Below are 17,767 nucleotides of genomic sequence, written 5' to 3'. Positions count from 1 at the left end.
TCAAATATACTAAAATGAAGAACTTGAATGTTTTTTATTTTTAAAAAGAATTGACTGAGTTCACTTGAAATGAAAAGTACATTCATTACTGGTTTATTTCTCATAATGACATCTGGAATATAACACTGAATCATAATACTTCTCACTGTTTCATTTGTCTACTCAGTTTATTTGGAATTTGTCTACTTTTATTTTCAAGTAAGAAATAGGGGAGGCCTCCATTCATTATGTAGGGGAGGAAGGCCAAATGACAAGAGAAAAGTACAAAAATATATCTTGAATAGACATGAATGGATCGTGACATATATGTACAACATAGAAGATGTGGATTGTCACAATCTTTTCAAGATGAGTTGTAGTGTAATCACTTGATATTCATATCTTCAGTTTATTTACATTGGTAATTAATATATGATGTATTTATGCATCTATTTACTCTTAGAATTCTATTTGTGACATAACACGATATCCAATCAATACTGAGCCCACACATAGTAAACTTGAGGTCTTAAACCAATTGTAAATATTAAAATACATACATGGCCCATAAAATCATGCAAACGCAATCAATACTAATTAATATAATTAAAAAAATTAAGAATAGTAACATCCAGCGTAGCAATCTATGTTTTCATTTGTATGGTTTTATGCATTGTCATGTAGAAATGAAACCTTAAAAGTATAATTATTAGAATTTATTGAAAGGTATATTGTTTTTATACTCTAACCTAGACATTTGGACCAAAATTAATAAAATAGTGTATGCTTAATGTAATCAGTTCACTATTCCAAATATGATCCCATCATGCACTTAATACTATAGCAATTAAAGTGATTCAAGTATGTTATACTTTCACACGCCAAAGGTTCATCCTAAATCATATGATCACCTATTATAAAAAAATATAAGAAAATATTTTTACATTATAGATATACAGGATTACATGATATAAGTCCCTATACCAAGTTTTCAGCTGTCAAATATGTCAAACCAATATGGTAAAAATAAAAATATCCATTTATGTACTTATCGGACTAAAAATTTACTTTTTACCTAATAAATAACTCATAAAAAACATAACATGCTAATAAAAATCTAAAAATAAGATGCGTTATCCCCAAAATTACCCCCTTGGGATGTTCCCCTCTTTTCAAGGAAAAAATTACAACCTATTGGAATCTATCGACATGAGTTTTCTATAGAAAAACTTGTGAGAATGAGCCAATATTTATATCACACTTTGCTTGCTTTTTGATAGTTTTTCTTTTAGAAATCTCAGGATGGTCCCTTCCTTGAATGCTACTTCCAATTTCGAAATTCCTCATACTATCCAGAACTATTTCTTAAACTTAGATGTGAATGACTTTCTTGCCTCATACTCAATCATGCCTTCTATATATGAATTAGTTTCCTTCATACGTACACATATAGGTACAATATTGATATCTGATAAATATAGTAATAAAACTGTGTCTCTACCTGCTTTGGGACCTTAATTTGCCATGTTATCTTTTTGTTAGAATAAGTTAAAAATATTAACCAAGGATTTCCTATTCATAAGTTTTGTTATTTAGGCTCGTTTATAATATTTTTTTATGGTTATGTTATCATATGTGAATACGAATTTTATGAAATTAATGTATTTCATTCTAAAAAAAGGTATTTAATTGAGAAAGCAACATTAATTTATCCTAAAAAAACTAAAAATAAAAATTTCTTATAAAATTATATGCAGGTTTTAAAATATATTATATTTAATATACGAGTAATAAATAAATGTCCATATTTATTTTCCACAAGACATTTGAATAATAATGAAAATATTCACCAAATGTCATGCATGTGCATTGATCATGCCACTACTCATTCAAAGAAGTCTGTTTCACCTAAAGATTTATATAATCATTGATGACATATGACTAACATAACATGAAGTTTTTCAATCAATATAAATGCATTTCCCATTGATGATATGGGAAAATTTCACTATCTTTATACACGTAAATATATTTATTATTAATTGAACTAATTTATGTTCTAATCAAATTATTTTTCATGATTCAACTTCTTGAGTTTTTAATCATATTTTACTATGATTTAACCTTATTCATACTGATTTTACTCAGGTTTAATCAGACCATCAAAGGCTTGGTATGTCTCTGTTTGAACTAAATAACTATTCAAACAAGTTAATATTTATTCAAACATTAACTTAGACATTTTGAACTATATAACTTAATATTTAATGGTTAATATCTCTGTTTTGATGAACTTATAAACTAATATTTAATTTCTCTCATATTTATCGTATTTGTTTAAAATCATCAAAACTATCAATTATAATATCCTATTTAATGAAATACATATGTGAATGCTCACTACATCACAACAACCTTAGAGGAACAACTACTTAAAAAACAGGTTTGTAAATTCATTGAGTGGAATATTGTTTTTTGGGGGTGGAATATTTTGAAATTTCCATCTTCAAAATCCATCTCAACACATTTATTGACACCTAGGTAAGCTAAAATAAAGTCAATTCAATATCATATTTTTCTTAAACATATACACCATTAAATACTAAAAGAATCACCAAATGCCTCAAATGATTATGGTCATGTTTTAGGTAATGGTGAATATTTATAACTATATTAATTTTCTTATTTCTAATTACCTGTTTTAATAAAATAATATTTCCTTATTCCTTATAAAATCTTATTTTTTATTTAAACCTATTCTTATGGGAAAACCTAGTGCCTATGAGTTTTTTATCATAGGGTCAAGATAATTATTCCAATAGTTACTCAATTCAGCTGTACTCTTTATATATGTCATTCTTCAATTCTGGTCCATGAGAATCACGCTTATTCTCTTCATCTCTATATGGGATGTGAAGATCATCACCTAGAAATATCTAACAGTAGACACATTTATTAATTATGTATATATTTTTTCCAGTATATTATCCCTAATATGATGTTCATAAAGCCTCCAAATTTTCAGATCTTTACTATAATCAACTTAATATTTGTCATTTGTCTTATTTTTAATAAATGATTCACCTTCACAAATATATTTAAAATGTCATCATTTGGTAATTTCTTTTCCATCATACTTGTCATATCACCCTCAGCATGTTCTTTAGGTTTCATTTTATCATCAGTAGCATAAAATAAATTTACTCCGTATCCACAATAATGTACCTTTAACACATGTTGTGAATGCTACGAATACTTCAACTGGGGCTGGTCTAAAACACTCTTAAATTTCTTGGAAAACCAAGTTATCAGAACATGAAAAAGGAGTGTAAGAGTAAACTCTATTTAATGACTTTTGAAAGTAGCGATAAATCTGTATATCAATTATGGGTATAATTTTATATTCAAGTGCTTATTTATAATTACAATACCTTATAAGAGTCTGAGAACATGTCTATACTCTAACCTAAATCACTTCTAGGAAAGGACACAGTCTGACAAAAATTTGAACAGACCGGATCGTACCAGACCGTAGGTCATCCTTTTTAAGGCTGACCGAACGTTGGGTCCCGGTTCCAGTTTGCACGTTGAACCGGACCAAAGACCACACCCTTTCCCTCTCCCCTCTCTCAATCTCTCCCTTGCTCTCGTTCTCATTCTCCCTTCCTCTCTCGCTCGTCTTCTCTCCCTCTCTTCCTCTCTCCCTCTCTCTCTCTCCTGCCCTGTCTCCTGCTATTCCTCTCTCCCTCCCTCTCTCTCCTGCCCTGTCTCCTGCTCTTCCTCTCTCCCTCCCTCTCTCTCCTGCCCTGTCTCCTGCTCTTCCTCTCTCCCTCCCTCTCTCTCCTGGCATGTCTCCTGCTCTTCCTCTCTCTCACCCTCTCTCCCCCTCTCTCAATCTATCCCTCGCTTTCATTCTCTCTCTCTCTCTCTCTCTCTCTCCCTATCGTTCTCTTCCCCTCTCATTCTCACCGTCCGCCCTGATCTCCCTCTCGTTCTCTCTCACTCTCTCCCTCTCTCTCTCTCACCCTCTACCCTGCTCTCACTCTCTCCCTCTCTCTCTCTCACCCTCTACCCTGCTCTCCCTCTCTCCTCTCGTTCTCTCTCAATATCCCCCTCTCTCTCTCAGCCTCTATCCTGCTCTCCCTCTCTTCCCGTCACCCTCTCTCCCTCCATCCTGCGTTTGCTCTCTCTCTCACCCTCTATTCTGCTCTCCCTCTCTCCCTCTCTCTCTCACCCTCTATTCTGCTCTCCCTCTCTCCCCGTCACCCTCTATCATGCTCTCCCTCTCTCCTTGTTCTCTCTCCCTCCCTCTCTCTCATTCTTCCTCTCTCTCTCTTGCCTTCTCTCCCTCCCTTCTTTCCCTCTCGAACTCTCTCCTCTCGCCTGCTCCCTCTCCCTCTCTCACTCACTCACTCTCTCTCTCTCTCCCTCTCTCCATCTCTCTCTCTCACACACACACTCTTTCTCACTCTCTCCCTCTCTCCCTCTCTCTCACTGTCACGCGGCCAAATCCCAAGCTATGTCAATTGCTCGAATATGGCGCGTGCTGGCCTTAGTGCTTGGAGCAGAACACTGAGCAGCCTTGATCTCTTGCAATGGAAGTCTCTTGCAATAGCTTAAGATCACATCCCCCGTCCTGCACACGCGATGCGCGCGAGGCTTGCGTGGCCGCCGTTGGCTTCCCGCGCATCTCCACGCACTGCCCCACGGCACTACCGCCCGGCCTACGCATCCTGCACCAGCCCGTGCATGACACTTGGTGCTGGCATGCGTGCGCTTAACACCCGCGCGCTCACGCCTATCGGCCCGCGGACGTAACACACGCAGTCTTCACCTGATCCGTCCTGCCTAAGCGTAAACGGACACGCGCACTGTCCGTAGTGAATCACCACTACGGGCGCAATGGCCTGAAAGATCAGGTTGTGCGTCACCACCCGTAGTACATCGTAGCACTAAATAGGACACGATCATTACAGATCGTTAGTCTCCCCCGAACACGCCCTCCCAATGAGCACGCAGGCCTCTAGGCAGGGAGTGCTGCCTAGTTAGGGGCCTAACACTCACACACACACACACACACACATTCTCTCTCTCTCACTCTCTCTTTCTTTCTCTCCCTCCCTCTCTGTCACACACGCTCTCTCTTTCTCTCCCTCTCGCCTGCTCCCTCTCCCTCTCACTCTATCCCTCTCGTAGTCCCGTTCCTTTTGAGCGCTCTCCCTCTCACTTCCCCCTCTCCCTCTTTAAATCTCACACACTATCTCTCTCTCTCTCAAATTCGCACACTCTCTTTTAGTCTCGCCCTTTCACTCACCCTCTCACTTTCTCCCTCTCTCCCTCTCTCAAACTCATACTCTCTCTCTCTTAGTCTCGCCCTCACTCACCCTCTCACTCTATCCCTCTCATATTCTCTCTGTCTTGCACAATCTTAGGCTTACTCTATCATTATCCCTATCTCCTTCTCCCACTCTCTCCTTATATTGCTTTCATTTTCTTTGTGTTTCCCTCTCTCACTCTCTCATTATCTCCCTCTCACCCTCCCTCTCCCTCTAGTCCCCTCTCATCATTTCCCCCTTTTACTGTCTTACTCTCTCCCTCTCTCCTTTTCACATTCTTTCACTCCCTAATTATAGTTCTGTCACTCTTTCTCTCTCACTCTCTCATTCCAGAACACTACTTTGGCACCTGAGGTGATATTTCCGTTGACATCTAGTTTGATGGAGTGAGTAGAACAAGTTAACCTGACATTGAATTTTCACATTGAATAGTCAACATGACTGACCGCGACCAGACTGAGACTGAAACCAGACCAAACCTCAGGTCTAGGTTTAGGTTTTTGGCAAAACCAGACCGTAACTAGATCGTGTCCTTCCCTAATCACTTCTAAATAACTTTCTATGTTCACATTTAGGCAAATGACCATAGTTATGTATAATAATGCCTATTTTGTAGGATTCAATGATTGTACTTAGATCAATTGGGATATGATTTATTGACATAACATCTTACAATTGGATCAACTCAAATTAGGGGTTAAATATAAACATTGTGAATAATTACATTTGTACAAAAATAGTGTGATTTCCTTTCTAATGTGAAATACAACTTTTTACCTATGTATGTTAGGGTCAAATCCCCACAGAGCTAAGGTATTGAATTAACCAAATGACTGTAGATTAAGTGATAATAAAAAATATTTTTATTTGTTAATAAATTTCTTTAACCTATCCTAGCTAAAATTTAAAAGCATAAAAAATATTGAAAACTATTTTCTCTAAAATTTAATAATTATTTAAGTCTAAAAAAAGAGGGGAAATCAGACCTCCTCTAATACTTGGTGCCACGCTAGTGGTTGTTGGCAATAGCTTCCATGCCAGCATATTGTAGTAATGGCAAGAAAACAACTACATGCAGTGTTGGTGTGTTCAACATATCCTCATGGGGTCGTGCATAGGTAGTGATGCTTGTGCAGGATTGGTATACTCATCATATGAGTGGGATGAGATAGTGTTATTCTATTCGGATACTTTGATTTCTCTCTTGAGTATCATTTGAATATGAATATTTAGAACACTTGCTTAAAGAGTGGTGAAATCTTTATTATGATCTCATATAATTCACTAATTCTAATAATGTATTCGTGGGCTTTATTATAAGCACCATGTATGCACTATAATGAATGAGATGTGGAATGTGTGGTTGGCTTTCTAGACACATATATTTCCATCATTAAGTGCCTCGGTGAATGATTTCGTTGCATCATTTACTTTTAAAATGAGGGTGGATGATTCTATGTTGACCTTGAAATCACCTTTATGAACTTATTCAGTCCAAGCGTACTTGTTTTGGTAACATGTAATTAGGGACTCATAGGTTATAGTCAAATACTGTATATCTACAATATGTTTTTGGTATCTCAGGTCTGAGGACAATTTATACAATCCTGACATGAATCAACTTGGTCAAAATTTTGGTATAAATCCACATTTTCATATGAAATAATTTATGATTTTTTTCTCAAAGAGCACAAATTATCATTCAGAATCTCGAGAGTAATATTTATGAGATAAACCACCATCATCATATGTGCAAAAGGAATAATACATATTAATAATAAATTTATATGAAAATATTCACATGTCTAGTAGCATTAGATTGATTATATATGTGTGTTAATAAGCCTCAAAAGATTAGATCCATCTTAAGAATGATGCACTATAATGAATGAGATGTGGAATGTGTGGTTGGCTTGCTAGACACATATATTTCCATCATTAAGTGCCTTGGTGAATGATTTCGTTGCATCGTTTACATTTAAAATGAGGGCGGATGATTCTATGTTGACCTTACAATCACCTTTATGAACTTATTCACTCCAAACGTACCCCTTTTGGCATTGTCCAGCTTTAGGGCTTGACATCCAAAGATCCACAAGGTTGATTGAGCTGAAATCATAGGAGAGGTGTCTTTCTCACTTATATCCATCCGTACAATTAGATCTATAAAATGAGCCTTAGATACTTTTTGAAAACATCTTTCAACTCACTTTATCATAGACAAGGAAATTGACAGAGTGAGTTTTTGAAGACCCATCAAGGGTTTTCTTGGTGTTTTGAGTGCTTGGAGAAGACAATAGAAAAAAGGAGAGGTTAATCTACATCAGAAAATCACCCTGATCCTGGTGGAATGTAGGTATCCAAGGTTGGTATCTTGCCTTACATTGTCATTATCCATCATATACATTAGTTAGATTCATACATATTTCATCACCATTAACCATCATCCCTCACTATCCATCATCATCCATTGCCATTTATCATCTATGCCACGCATCATCTATGTTGTTACGATCTCATCCCCTGTCCTCTGTTTAAATAAAAAATCCTAAACCACATCATCTACTTCGCTCATCTCCTACATCCACCATCTTCTCCTTACATGTCTCCTTTCTTACTCCCTCATCTTCACTCATCTGATTTGTAGCATCCCACCTATGTCTCTACTTACAGAACATTGCACTCAAGTTTAATACTTAATAGCTTCCATCTCAAGTCACCATTTCCATTGCATCACTACCTCCTACCTTAAACATATCCCTTATCATTGAACCAAATCACTATCTAAAAATAGTTAAATCCCTAATGATCTATTCCCAAAGTTTTTTTTTACTTTTGTACCGTGTTAAACAGTATAAAAATTCTTCTAACTGAGTCTATCTCATGCTGAAGCGTCCTCATGGAGGATAGATCACAAACAACCAGTTTTAGTGAGCTTTGCACCTTTATTATCATAAATAATGTATTTAAATAAAATACCTTGTTACTATCAAGTACTGAAGAAATAGGTTTATATATCCAACCTTAAAAATTTGATAGGTTATTTGATAAAAAGTATAATATATTTAACATGGTTTGTTTGTCTTTATATTATGCTTAATTTTTTTTGGAGTCTCATACATTACTCACCGCAGATAAAACACATGAGAAAAAGATTAATTTGTAGAGGAATCCTTGTAATCTAGCAAATCACGTTTACAAGATAATGTTTAAGGTCAAATTTTCATGATGGGATTATGTGCCCATCTATATATTGAAGGCTACACCATTTGATTCTAAATTCCAAAGTTAGAGCTTTAATGAATATTAAAACTATATTCCAAATTCCATATGATATGCATTTGAAGTTAATAACTTCATTATGATGGAGAGAGTTAACCTTTAACGACCTATCACATATTTTTTTTGTTTTCCATGAATTAAAATATGTGTACAGTTCTAAAAGGATAAAAGGATAAAAGGTGCAAAATATTTGTACACCTAAGATGTTTACAAAATATCACTCAGCCTTGAGTATGGACACTCAAAATGACTCACATGGGTACCAATTGAGGGTGCCCCCTCTATTTATACTTTACTGAAAATTTTCATAAAATTCTATGTAAATTTTTTAATAAATGTAACTGTCCCCGTAACAATGTCCAATGTCCACCAATGTCCTGAACTTAGAATATATTCACCATTGTTTAAACATCTTAGGTGTGACCTGTTAGACCCATCTACCAGTCTAGTTAATAAATTCAATGGCCCAATAACATTTATTTGCTAAGCTTATTAACTATTTCAACATGTAGATTGATTAATGAAGAATTTATTTAAGTCAATCGTTCATTAAGTCACCAACCACGGGCTTACAAGCTACATCTCATGCCCTTGAAGATACAAAGGAGTATGCTAAATATCTCATGGATTCTTTACCATGTTTGGCTATCTTATATGTGTAATCCTTCATCCACATGTAACTCTTCAATGACATAGGGTATGTTTAACCTTCAAAATCTAATTAGACATTCAAGTTATTAATGATGCACTAGAAAATCATTTGGGAACACCTTATGAGATATTTCCGTTACCCAAACCAAGATTTGAGTGTATCTTCTTCTTTGCATTTATCTCCTATGATACCACCAACAGATGATCCCATCATCATCACACAATGACCTTCCCAATCGTGTTGCAACATCTGAGCAAGGAGAGTTTAGAATCTCGGGAATAAAGGCTCCTAGATCACAATCAAAACACTATTGTCCATCCTGAATGTCTTCGGTGCCTCAGGTCTAAGGAAACTTACTCAATTATGACATGAATAAACCTGAATGATTTTAGGTATAATACCATTCAGGTATTGATATGGATCAATTCAATGAATTCTTTTTTTAAGCACCCACTATCTTTTCTTAGTCTTTCCATACTAATTGCTACATGATCGGCCATACTCATCATATGAGTGGGACTAGACATGCTATTTGATTCAAATATTTTGATGAACTTTACAAGTACCCATTGAATATAAATATTTTAAATAAATGTTTATAAACTAGTGAGCGTTGCATGATGATCTCATCACAATTAAATAAACTATTTCATGAGTTTCTCGACTGTAATTATAAGAATTTCACTTTGATTATGATGAATATAGTTTATTAATGAATATTGAAAAATATGAGGAATTTGGGTTTGGGTTGCATGCTATGTATACTTCCAACTTTTCAATCATATCATATCGAGGAGTTAGTCTGTAATGTCATCTTATTACCTTTAATGTCATCTTATTACCTTAAATATGCCCAAGCAATTCCAAGGTTTGTTCAAGGTCGAGCTTCAATATAATCATGTGAAATTAAGCCTTTGCCATGTGTTTTATGAGAGTTTTTCCAATTTGGCCATGACTTGAACCAAATGTGAAATGAAGATCACCTTTAGCTACATAGTCTCACACAAAGTGATAGTAAATTTCAATATGTTTTGTAAGTGCATGTAAAGTGGGATTTGGTGAGGTATGTTGCAATAAGTAATCACACTATAGTATGAGAGAGGGTTCAAAGCTGACATTAAGTTCTTTAAGGAGATATCTTACACATAGAAGTATATCTATGATGTTTGCAAATGATTTGTACTGAGCTTGCATGTGCTATGTGGCCCCCAAGCCAATCACACTTCGTAAATTACTAAATATTTAACGTTGTGAAAATAAATATTTACAATGAATTATTTTAATAAATGCAATGACTTAGTAAATTATGATGGGATCATAATATAATGATCATTTGTTTTTAAAGATGCATTTTGAGTATCCATATTTTAAGGGTGCTTGAGAAATACGTCTAACTATCTAGAAAGATCATCACCATTTGATCCTACATATATTACAAGTATGGCTCATCATGTGTATACATACACTAGGAATGGACAATGGGTGCTCTTTATGAAAATAGTTCACTGAATGGATTTGTATGAATCCCTCAGTCGTATAATACCTAAACGTCAATCAGGTTGATTAATGTCACAATCATATGATTGGTCCTAATAGTTGAGGCAACAAATACATTTTCTAAATGGAAGGGTATGTTTTGACTATAAGTTATGAGTCTCTAATCTTGATATTAAAATTAGTCTTAGCACAAATATAGAAGTAAGTACATGAATTTGATTATGTGGTCTAGATGGGATCGTCCATCCTCCATAAAAGAGGAGATTGACTTGAGGAAGAAGATGCATTAAATCCCTGGCTAGGGTGGTAAATATATTAGAGAAAAAATGTCTAATTATCTCTATTACACGTTATTACTAACAGGAAAGAAAGCATAGGTTTTTATGATTAATCACACAAGACTCTCACATAGATTAAATACTATATATACGGTAACCAAGGATGGTAAAGGTTCCATGAGAGAGTTATTGACACATCATTAGTAAATGTATGTGTAGTAACATTACTTGAATCTACATGCGCTGCCTTACTTGATGCAGCCAAGTCCTAAATCCACAGAACTAGCCTATTTAACCCTTGAGTCCACAAGCACTAGAAGACTCTCTTACTAGTAGAACACTCATAGAGGAGAAACATAAGATCACTATTGATCCTTCAAGGTTATAATGGGATCTAATATTGGTCACTAAAGGTTCTGGGTCATCCAGAATGGCAGTATCCGAGACAACTTTAAACATTGGGAAAATTAATAATTAAAAAGATAACCGAAGACCAGAAACCTAACATGCTTAAGTAAAGATATTCTGCAATTTTTCAGACCAGTAGAATATGTTGAAAGATATCATGTGGCTCAAGAAGAGTCTGACAAGATAAAACATAAGATCTGCATCTCAAAAAATATGTAGCAGATATATTCTACAAATTATGGCAGATGATTCCGTTAGAGTATTTTGTAGGTTGCTAGGCACTTTTCTACAAATCTTGTAAGCTTCCAGATGAATGTCCTTATTGGGATACCACTTGCTTCCTCATGTGCCTTAATAAATGGGCTTCTGGGATACATCAGTTCATTTACTTCTATGTATATTCTAATGCAGGAGATGAAGTGAGGCAACACATGTGTTCAAAACTTAACCTATCGATTGGGTTAAATCTGTCATTGATTACTTTAGTTTATGCAAATACAACACCAGAAACACATTATGATCCTTATTCTACAAGAATCATAAGAAAATATCATGGTAAAGCACCCTTTGGACAATGTAGCAGATGGGTTGAACTTTTAAGCCAAAATATTTTCATATCAATATTTTGAAATTTTTTTATTGAAATTAACTCATGATATTTAAATATGATAATTAAAAATTAATCAAATAACCCTATCAAACTTAGGTTTCATGGGTGAAAATTTGATAAAGATAAATCTACATTTATAATGGTAGACTGATGTGAAAATAGGTGGTAATTATTTTATTTAGGAAATAATTGGATTTTTTTTCATATTTAGATGTCGTTAAAATATAATATCTATCAGATATGTTATGAGTGCCAAAAGGTAAAACTAGGTGGTAGTTATGATACAATTTTTCCATTGAAACTTTTATTTATTAATTAGTTAGAGTGGAAGGATCTCTGTAAAAATAGCCAGTCAGTAATGATATATACCATAAATTTTAGGTGTGAAAAAATTGTGCTAAGGAAATTAAATTTACACTATAAAAAAATAAATGTATGGAAAAACCTTGTTGAATTGCACTTCGTCAATGTTGTTACAAGGTGAGTATTTTCTCTTCTAACTAGATATGATTTTATTATTTGAATATCACCCTATCAACCATTAGGTAAATACTCCACATTACACAATTGAATTATTATAATTTATCCCAAATTTTGAGTCTATTAAAACCATTATATATCTGGCATCTAGATTAGTAAGGACAATTATAAATTATTCAAGAGGTCAAATGATGATTACCTGACCCACTGGCTTCCATTATAATATTAATTTATGTTTGGGTTGTACCTTGTGTTATGCCTTCCCCTTTCTTGGGTTAGATGTGTGTTTGGATAAACTATGTGTAAGTTCCAAAATACCAACATGTTGTCTTTTATGTCACTTCTATGAAATTTACATTTTTTTTAACATGGAAATAGAAAGTTTACATATTTTAAGATTCAACAAATTTATAAGTATCTTTTACCTGCAATGTTATTTGAACGGGTGCCTAACATGACTCTGAAAAGTGTTTTATCACCCTCACTACGTTGTATTTATTGTACAGAAGTATGAAAATAGGGTATTGTGTTATTAATGGGTTCTTTGCATTATATTTTCACTGTTGTTACACATTTGGCAAGTTTCACCATATATTTCATGGATAGTTTTCATAAAGATCATCTTGATTTGGCTCTAGCTCCTTTAAGATCAATGGACCGCAAACATCCAAGCAATGGGCCTTTTTTTCCAATTCCATTATAGTTGGCTATGAATGGCGATGATATAATATTGTTGCCCGAATGGGGTTTCTTTAGAGTTCATTCCATATATGCTAACTTGGAACTACGCTAAAACAAGCTATAATGGTCAATGCAAACAAACAAAGGTTTGCACAAAAATGATTTGAAAGGCTAGAATGATAGAAACCTACAACCTAAAATTAATTAGTTCAATTGAACATATGGGTAGACAGAGAGTAAGATAGAGACGGGGAAAGAGAGGAGAGAGAGAGAGACAGGGGGCGAGAGAGGGACAGGGAGTGAGAGAGAGGGGGACAGTGAGAGAGATAGAAAGGGAGAGGGAGAGAGGAGGAAGAGAGAGAGGGAGAGGGAGAGAGACATAGAGAGGGAGAAGGAGATAGAGATATATAGAGAGATATATATAGAGGGAAGAGTGAGAAAGAGAGAGGGAGAGAGAGAAAAGAGTGAGAGGGAGAGAAGAGAGAGAAGAGGGAGAGAAAATAAAGATATAAAGAGGGAGATAGAGAGAGATATATATAGAGAGGGAGATAGGAGGGAGATAGGAGAGAGAGAGATAGATAGGGGTAGAGAGGTATAGAAAGAGATAGAGAGGGAAAGAGAGGGAGAGAGAGAGAAAGAACCAGGGAGAGAGAGAGAACCAGGGAGGGAGAGAACCAGAGAGAGAGAGAGAACCCGGGAGGCGGGAGCGAGAGAGAGAGAGAACCAGGGAGAGAGAAAGAACCATAGAGAGAGAACCAGAGAGAGAGAGAGAGAGTTGGAGTGTTTTCATGGGCCACTTGTCAAAGGTTGATAGCAACACAGATCCATAATAGTGTCGGTTGAGAGTTTAAGGCAAGGGTCCACACTGTTTAGATTTCTGTCTCTGACCACTCGACTACCACGATCAGCTGACAGCGGCCTGCTCGTGGAAGAGACTCAACTCCCAGAGACTGAACCAAATTCGGAGAGCGCTTGCTTCGTAGATCTGATTCCCCGCTCTTTCGCACAGATATGAGGGAACCCAGCAGCCGTGCTGGGAACCGAGCAAGACGCCGCCCAATTCGCCTTCTCCTCTCTCTTCTCGTCCTCTGCGCCTTCCCCGCAGCATTTTTCGTGTTCTTCGCCCCAAAGGGTGGTGTAACTTCGGCTACTCTCTCTGATCCGCCAGAGCTTCTCTTTGAGGCATCATCAAGCAACCTCAGTGAGAGTAGCTCGGTAGATCTTGGCGTAGAGGATTCTTATGGCCCTTTCGAGGCGGACGGGAGTGACCCATCTTTGGAAATCGAGGATAATGTCATTGCAAGTCGCTCCTGCGCCACGGTGGAAGAAATGGGTGCGGCCTTCGCCGTGGGATCCGAGAAGGAAAGCCTCCGAGTTCGAAAGCTGATTGAGGAGCACTTTCAACTCAACGGTAGTAAACCATTTGCCCGCTGAAATCTTGGTTCCATGACCATTTTCGTGTCTGATTGTGATGTTTAATTGGTGGTATTGATATCAAATCAGGGCCGTCTAGGGTTCGAAGCCTGCCTCCGGAGCAGTTTTGTAAACATGGTTTTGTTATAGCCAGAACTACGCAGGCGGGTTTTGGTAATGAAATGTATAAGATATTGACTGCTGGCGCGTTGAGCATCATGTTGAACCGATCCCTGATCATCGGCAAAGACAGGCACTCGTTCCTCTGTTGATTTCCTTCGATAATCATCAAACAGTAGAAATTCTGGATTGAATGGAAAGATTAAAATTTAATTCCTGATTGAATTTGATATTAACTTGTTAAATTAGTATAGTGAGTTTTTTTATTTTTGTAGGAATACATTCCCTTTCAAGGATTATCTACGTTTCTCCAATAAATCCTTCACCCTGGGAGAGGTGAAGTCTCTCTGGGGGAAGAAAAAGTGCAAGGAGAAGTATGGGAGAACACTTACAATGAGGGTTGACCATTTCTTGAAGCCCGCAGAATCAAACGTTATATGCAGCGACTGGACTCTCTGGAAACATCCCATTATTTTGTGGGTATTTCATTTCTCTTTCAATGATCATTTAAAAATTCCTTCCTATTAGTTTTTTAGAGTAATCATAACATATTCATCTATCCTACAGAACTGCATCTATGTGTTTATTCTTTTACATTCTTGATCTGGCGACTTTTTTCGTGGAAATGTTAGATTGGTCATCAAATGCCTGACCGTGCAACAATGATATTCTTCTGATCTAAGGTTTGACGGGGCCACGGATGCCATGGCTGGGCAGTTTTTCCTGAAGAACGTCCACCCCACCATGAAGAACAACGCTTTAAAATTGTTTGGTAACCCTGAAAGCGTCCATTCCCGGCCCAACGTGTTTGGGGAGTTGATGAGGGCCCTTGTTGCCCCCTCAGAGGCTATTGAAGAAATCATACAACAGGTTCTTCGAGGGGGAAAAGAAATTGCCGTCACACTACATGCTCGAATGATGTCGAACAGGTACGTTTGCCATCTCCATCAATCCAGATATCTGATCTCCCAAATTGACTTCTGGGCCATCAATTTCAGGTCGGTGAGGGCGATTCAGGCAGCCTTGGGCTGCATCAGGCAGGCAATGCCATTGAATCAGCTGCAGAGCCCAAAGTACAGCGTTGTCCTGGTTTCTGATACTCCTTCCTTCGTCAGAGAAATCAGCCACAACGTGAGCCAGCTAGCCAAGGTTTGGTAAAATTTGAGTGTTTTATCGAATTTTCTGTCTTTTAGATCTGAACCAAATGTTATGTTTCATCACCATCTTTTGAATCACTTTTCGCTTCCCAGGATGTGACTTTATTGTCAATTGCATCACCGTTCATGTTTTTTTCTCATATGCATATATTTCACTGCTTTTATTTGGTCTCTAGCTGACCCAGATTGGCGGACTTCCCATAGATCATCCGCTTCGATTACAAGGCGTTCCAAGAGAGCTTGGCCAATGCAACTTTCAGTAATCAGCAACCGGTAGTCATTCTTCTTTGGTAAATTGGCTTGGAGCTTTCCTAAGAAGACGGGGCATCTGAATTGGGTAAAATTTGTAGCTGGCTTCCCGGGCCCGGGACTGGGGGCCCTCTCCAAGATGGGTTGCATTTGTGGATTTTTTCCTTGGTTCTCATGCCAAGTTTGCTGTCATCTCGGCCGCCCACCGTCGAATTGGTACAACCTATGCCCAGCTGATGGCCGCACTGGCTGCGGCCGACCAGCTAAGTGAGCTTCCTCTACTTTATAGCATTGGCAACAATATTTGACCTCCCGTAACTCGATATAATTGGCTCTTTAACATTGGAAGGAACAATTAAGTGCTCTAATTACATTGACTTCCTTAACTTTCCAACATAGTCACAAATAGTTGGGCTGCTATAACTCCAATTAGATTGGCTTCCTCAGCTTAATTGCATTAGCATGAATATTAGATCTCCCTTTAGTTTGTACCTTAGCTTTAGGGTCAGTCTGGATCTCTATTGAGATCAAAGTTTGATCATATTGTATGATATATGACGGGATCTGATCAATCATTGATCTACCTGATCTCCATTCATTCTGATCAAAGTTGTTTGGTCATTTCTCTGATGATCCTTTCTTGACCCAGGTTGTCATATAGGGTCTCCGAATCCAACTTAGGTTTGTAAGATGGGAACATTATTTGATCTCCCTTAGTTTTATGGCATTGGAGATAATATTTGAGATCCCTTCACACAGTTAGATTGGCCGCCTTAATTTGCAAAAACATTTGTCACAAAAAGCAGACATGAGATTATAATCAAGTTTTTACCTAGGATTTTGAACACAATGTCAATAATATGAGAGATCCTTTAATTTTTAACATTGGCGATAATATCACGCGGTTATTGATCATGTTGATGATTTGCCTGGAGATTTTCAGGGGAGATAGGCGAGAGAAGTTCAGAGCCAGGGTTTAAGTTCAAGTTCTTGAGCAGCATTCACAGCAATTTGTTGGAGAGAGGGCTTTCGAGCCAGGCAGGTTGGGGGCATGCGTGGAGCAGGTTTGGGGGCCGACTAAGTTGCCATCGGCAGCACCACCAGTGCGCTGCCACGCCGCTAATGCCTCCGGCATGGTGGGATGGGCCCTGGCAGAGCCCCACTCCCCGGGACGTGCGCAGGCTGAAGTCATATGGTGTTTACTTGTCAGAGTACGGACAAGTCCTGGAGAGTAGCCTCCATGGGCATTGTAATCGCCGGAAAGACGTTGTTAGGACTTCACCAATATGATCTTACACTGCTAGCGTGAAATCTGGTCAGTTACATGGAAATTAAGTGGGAGAAGTGATAATTTTGTGTTAGTGAGCCACTTAGGGTACTACAACCAATGGACGTATGCAAAATTGATTATCGGATATCACTGGTATCTGTTATCCCAAAAACTAGAAATGTGTATGATACCAGATTCAGATACTGACAACGGATATTAATAACAGATAAGGCTTCCAGATAACATTAGGTGGGTATCGACATCAGATACTGATATCGCTTAGCTGATAACAATAATGATATCAAATACGATATTGATACAAAGAGCAGATAATGTGCAGAATATTAAGATTTTT

General features: G+C 37.1%; 1 protein-coding gene across 1 annotated transcript; it reads left to right on the top strand.

The window, feature by feature from the left end:
* The first annotated feature begins 14,050 nt into the window (after nt 1-14,050).
* On the top strand, nt 14,051-17,453 carry LOC144705860 (uncharacterized). The gene is made up of 8 exons (XM_078578700.1): nt 14,051-14,614; nt 14,707-14,869; nt 15,012-15,212; nt 15,420-15,665; nt 15,735-15,885; nt 16,098-16,166; nt 16,244-16,409; nt 17,086-17,453. The coding sequence occupies exons 1-8, from the start codon at nt 14,215-14,217 to the stop codon at nt 17,430-17,432; spliced, it is 1,743 nt and encodes a 580-aa protein (XP_078434826.1). The 5' UTR covers nt 14,051-14,214; the 3' UTR covers nt 17,433-17,453.
* The last annotated feature ends 314 nt before the right edge of the window (nt 17,454-17,767 follow it).

This window comes from Wolffia australiana, chromosome 7, assembly GCF_029677425.1.
Source record: "Wolffia australiana isolate 7733 chromosome 7, ASM2967742v1".
Taxonomy (NCBI): Eukaryota; Viridiplantae; Streptophyta; class Magnoliopsida; order Alismatales; family Araceae; genus Wolffia; species Wolffia australiana.
The sequence above is the reverse complement of the archived record's forward strand: the minus strand, read 5'-3'. Positions and strand labels throughout refer to the sequence as shown.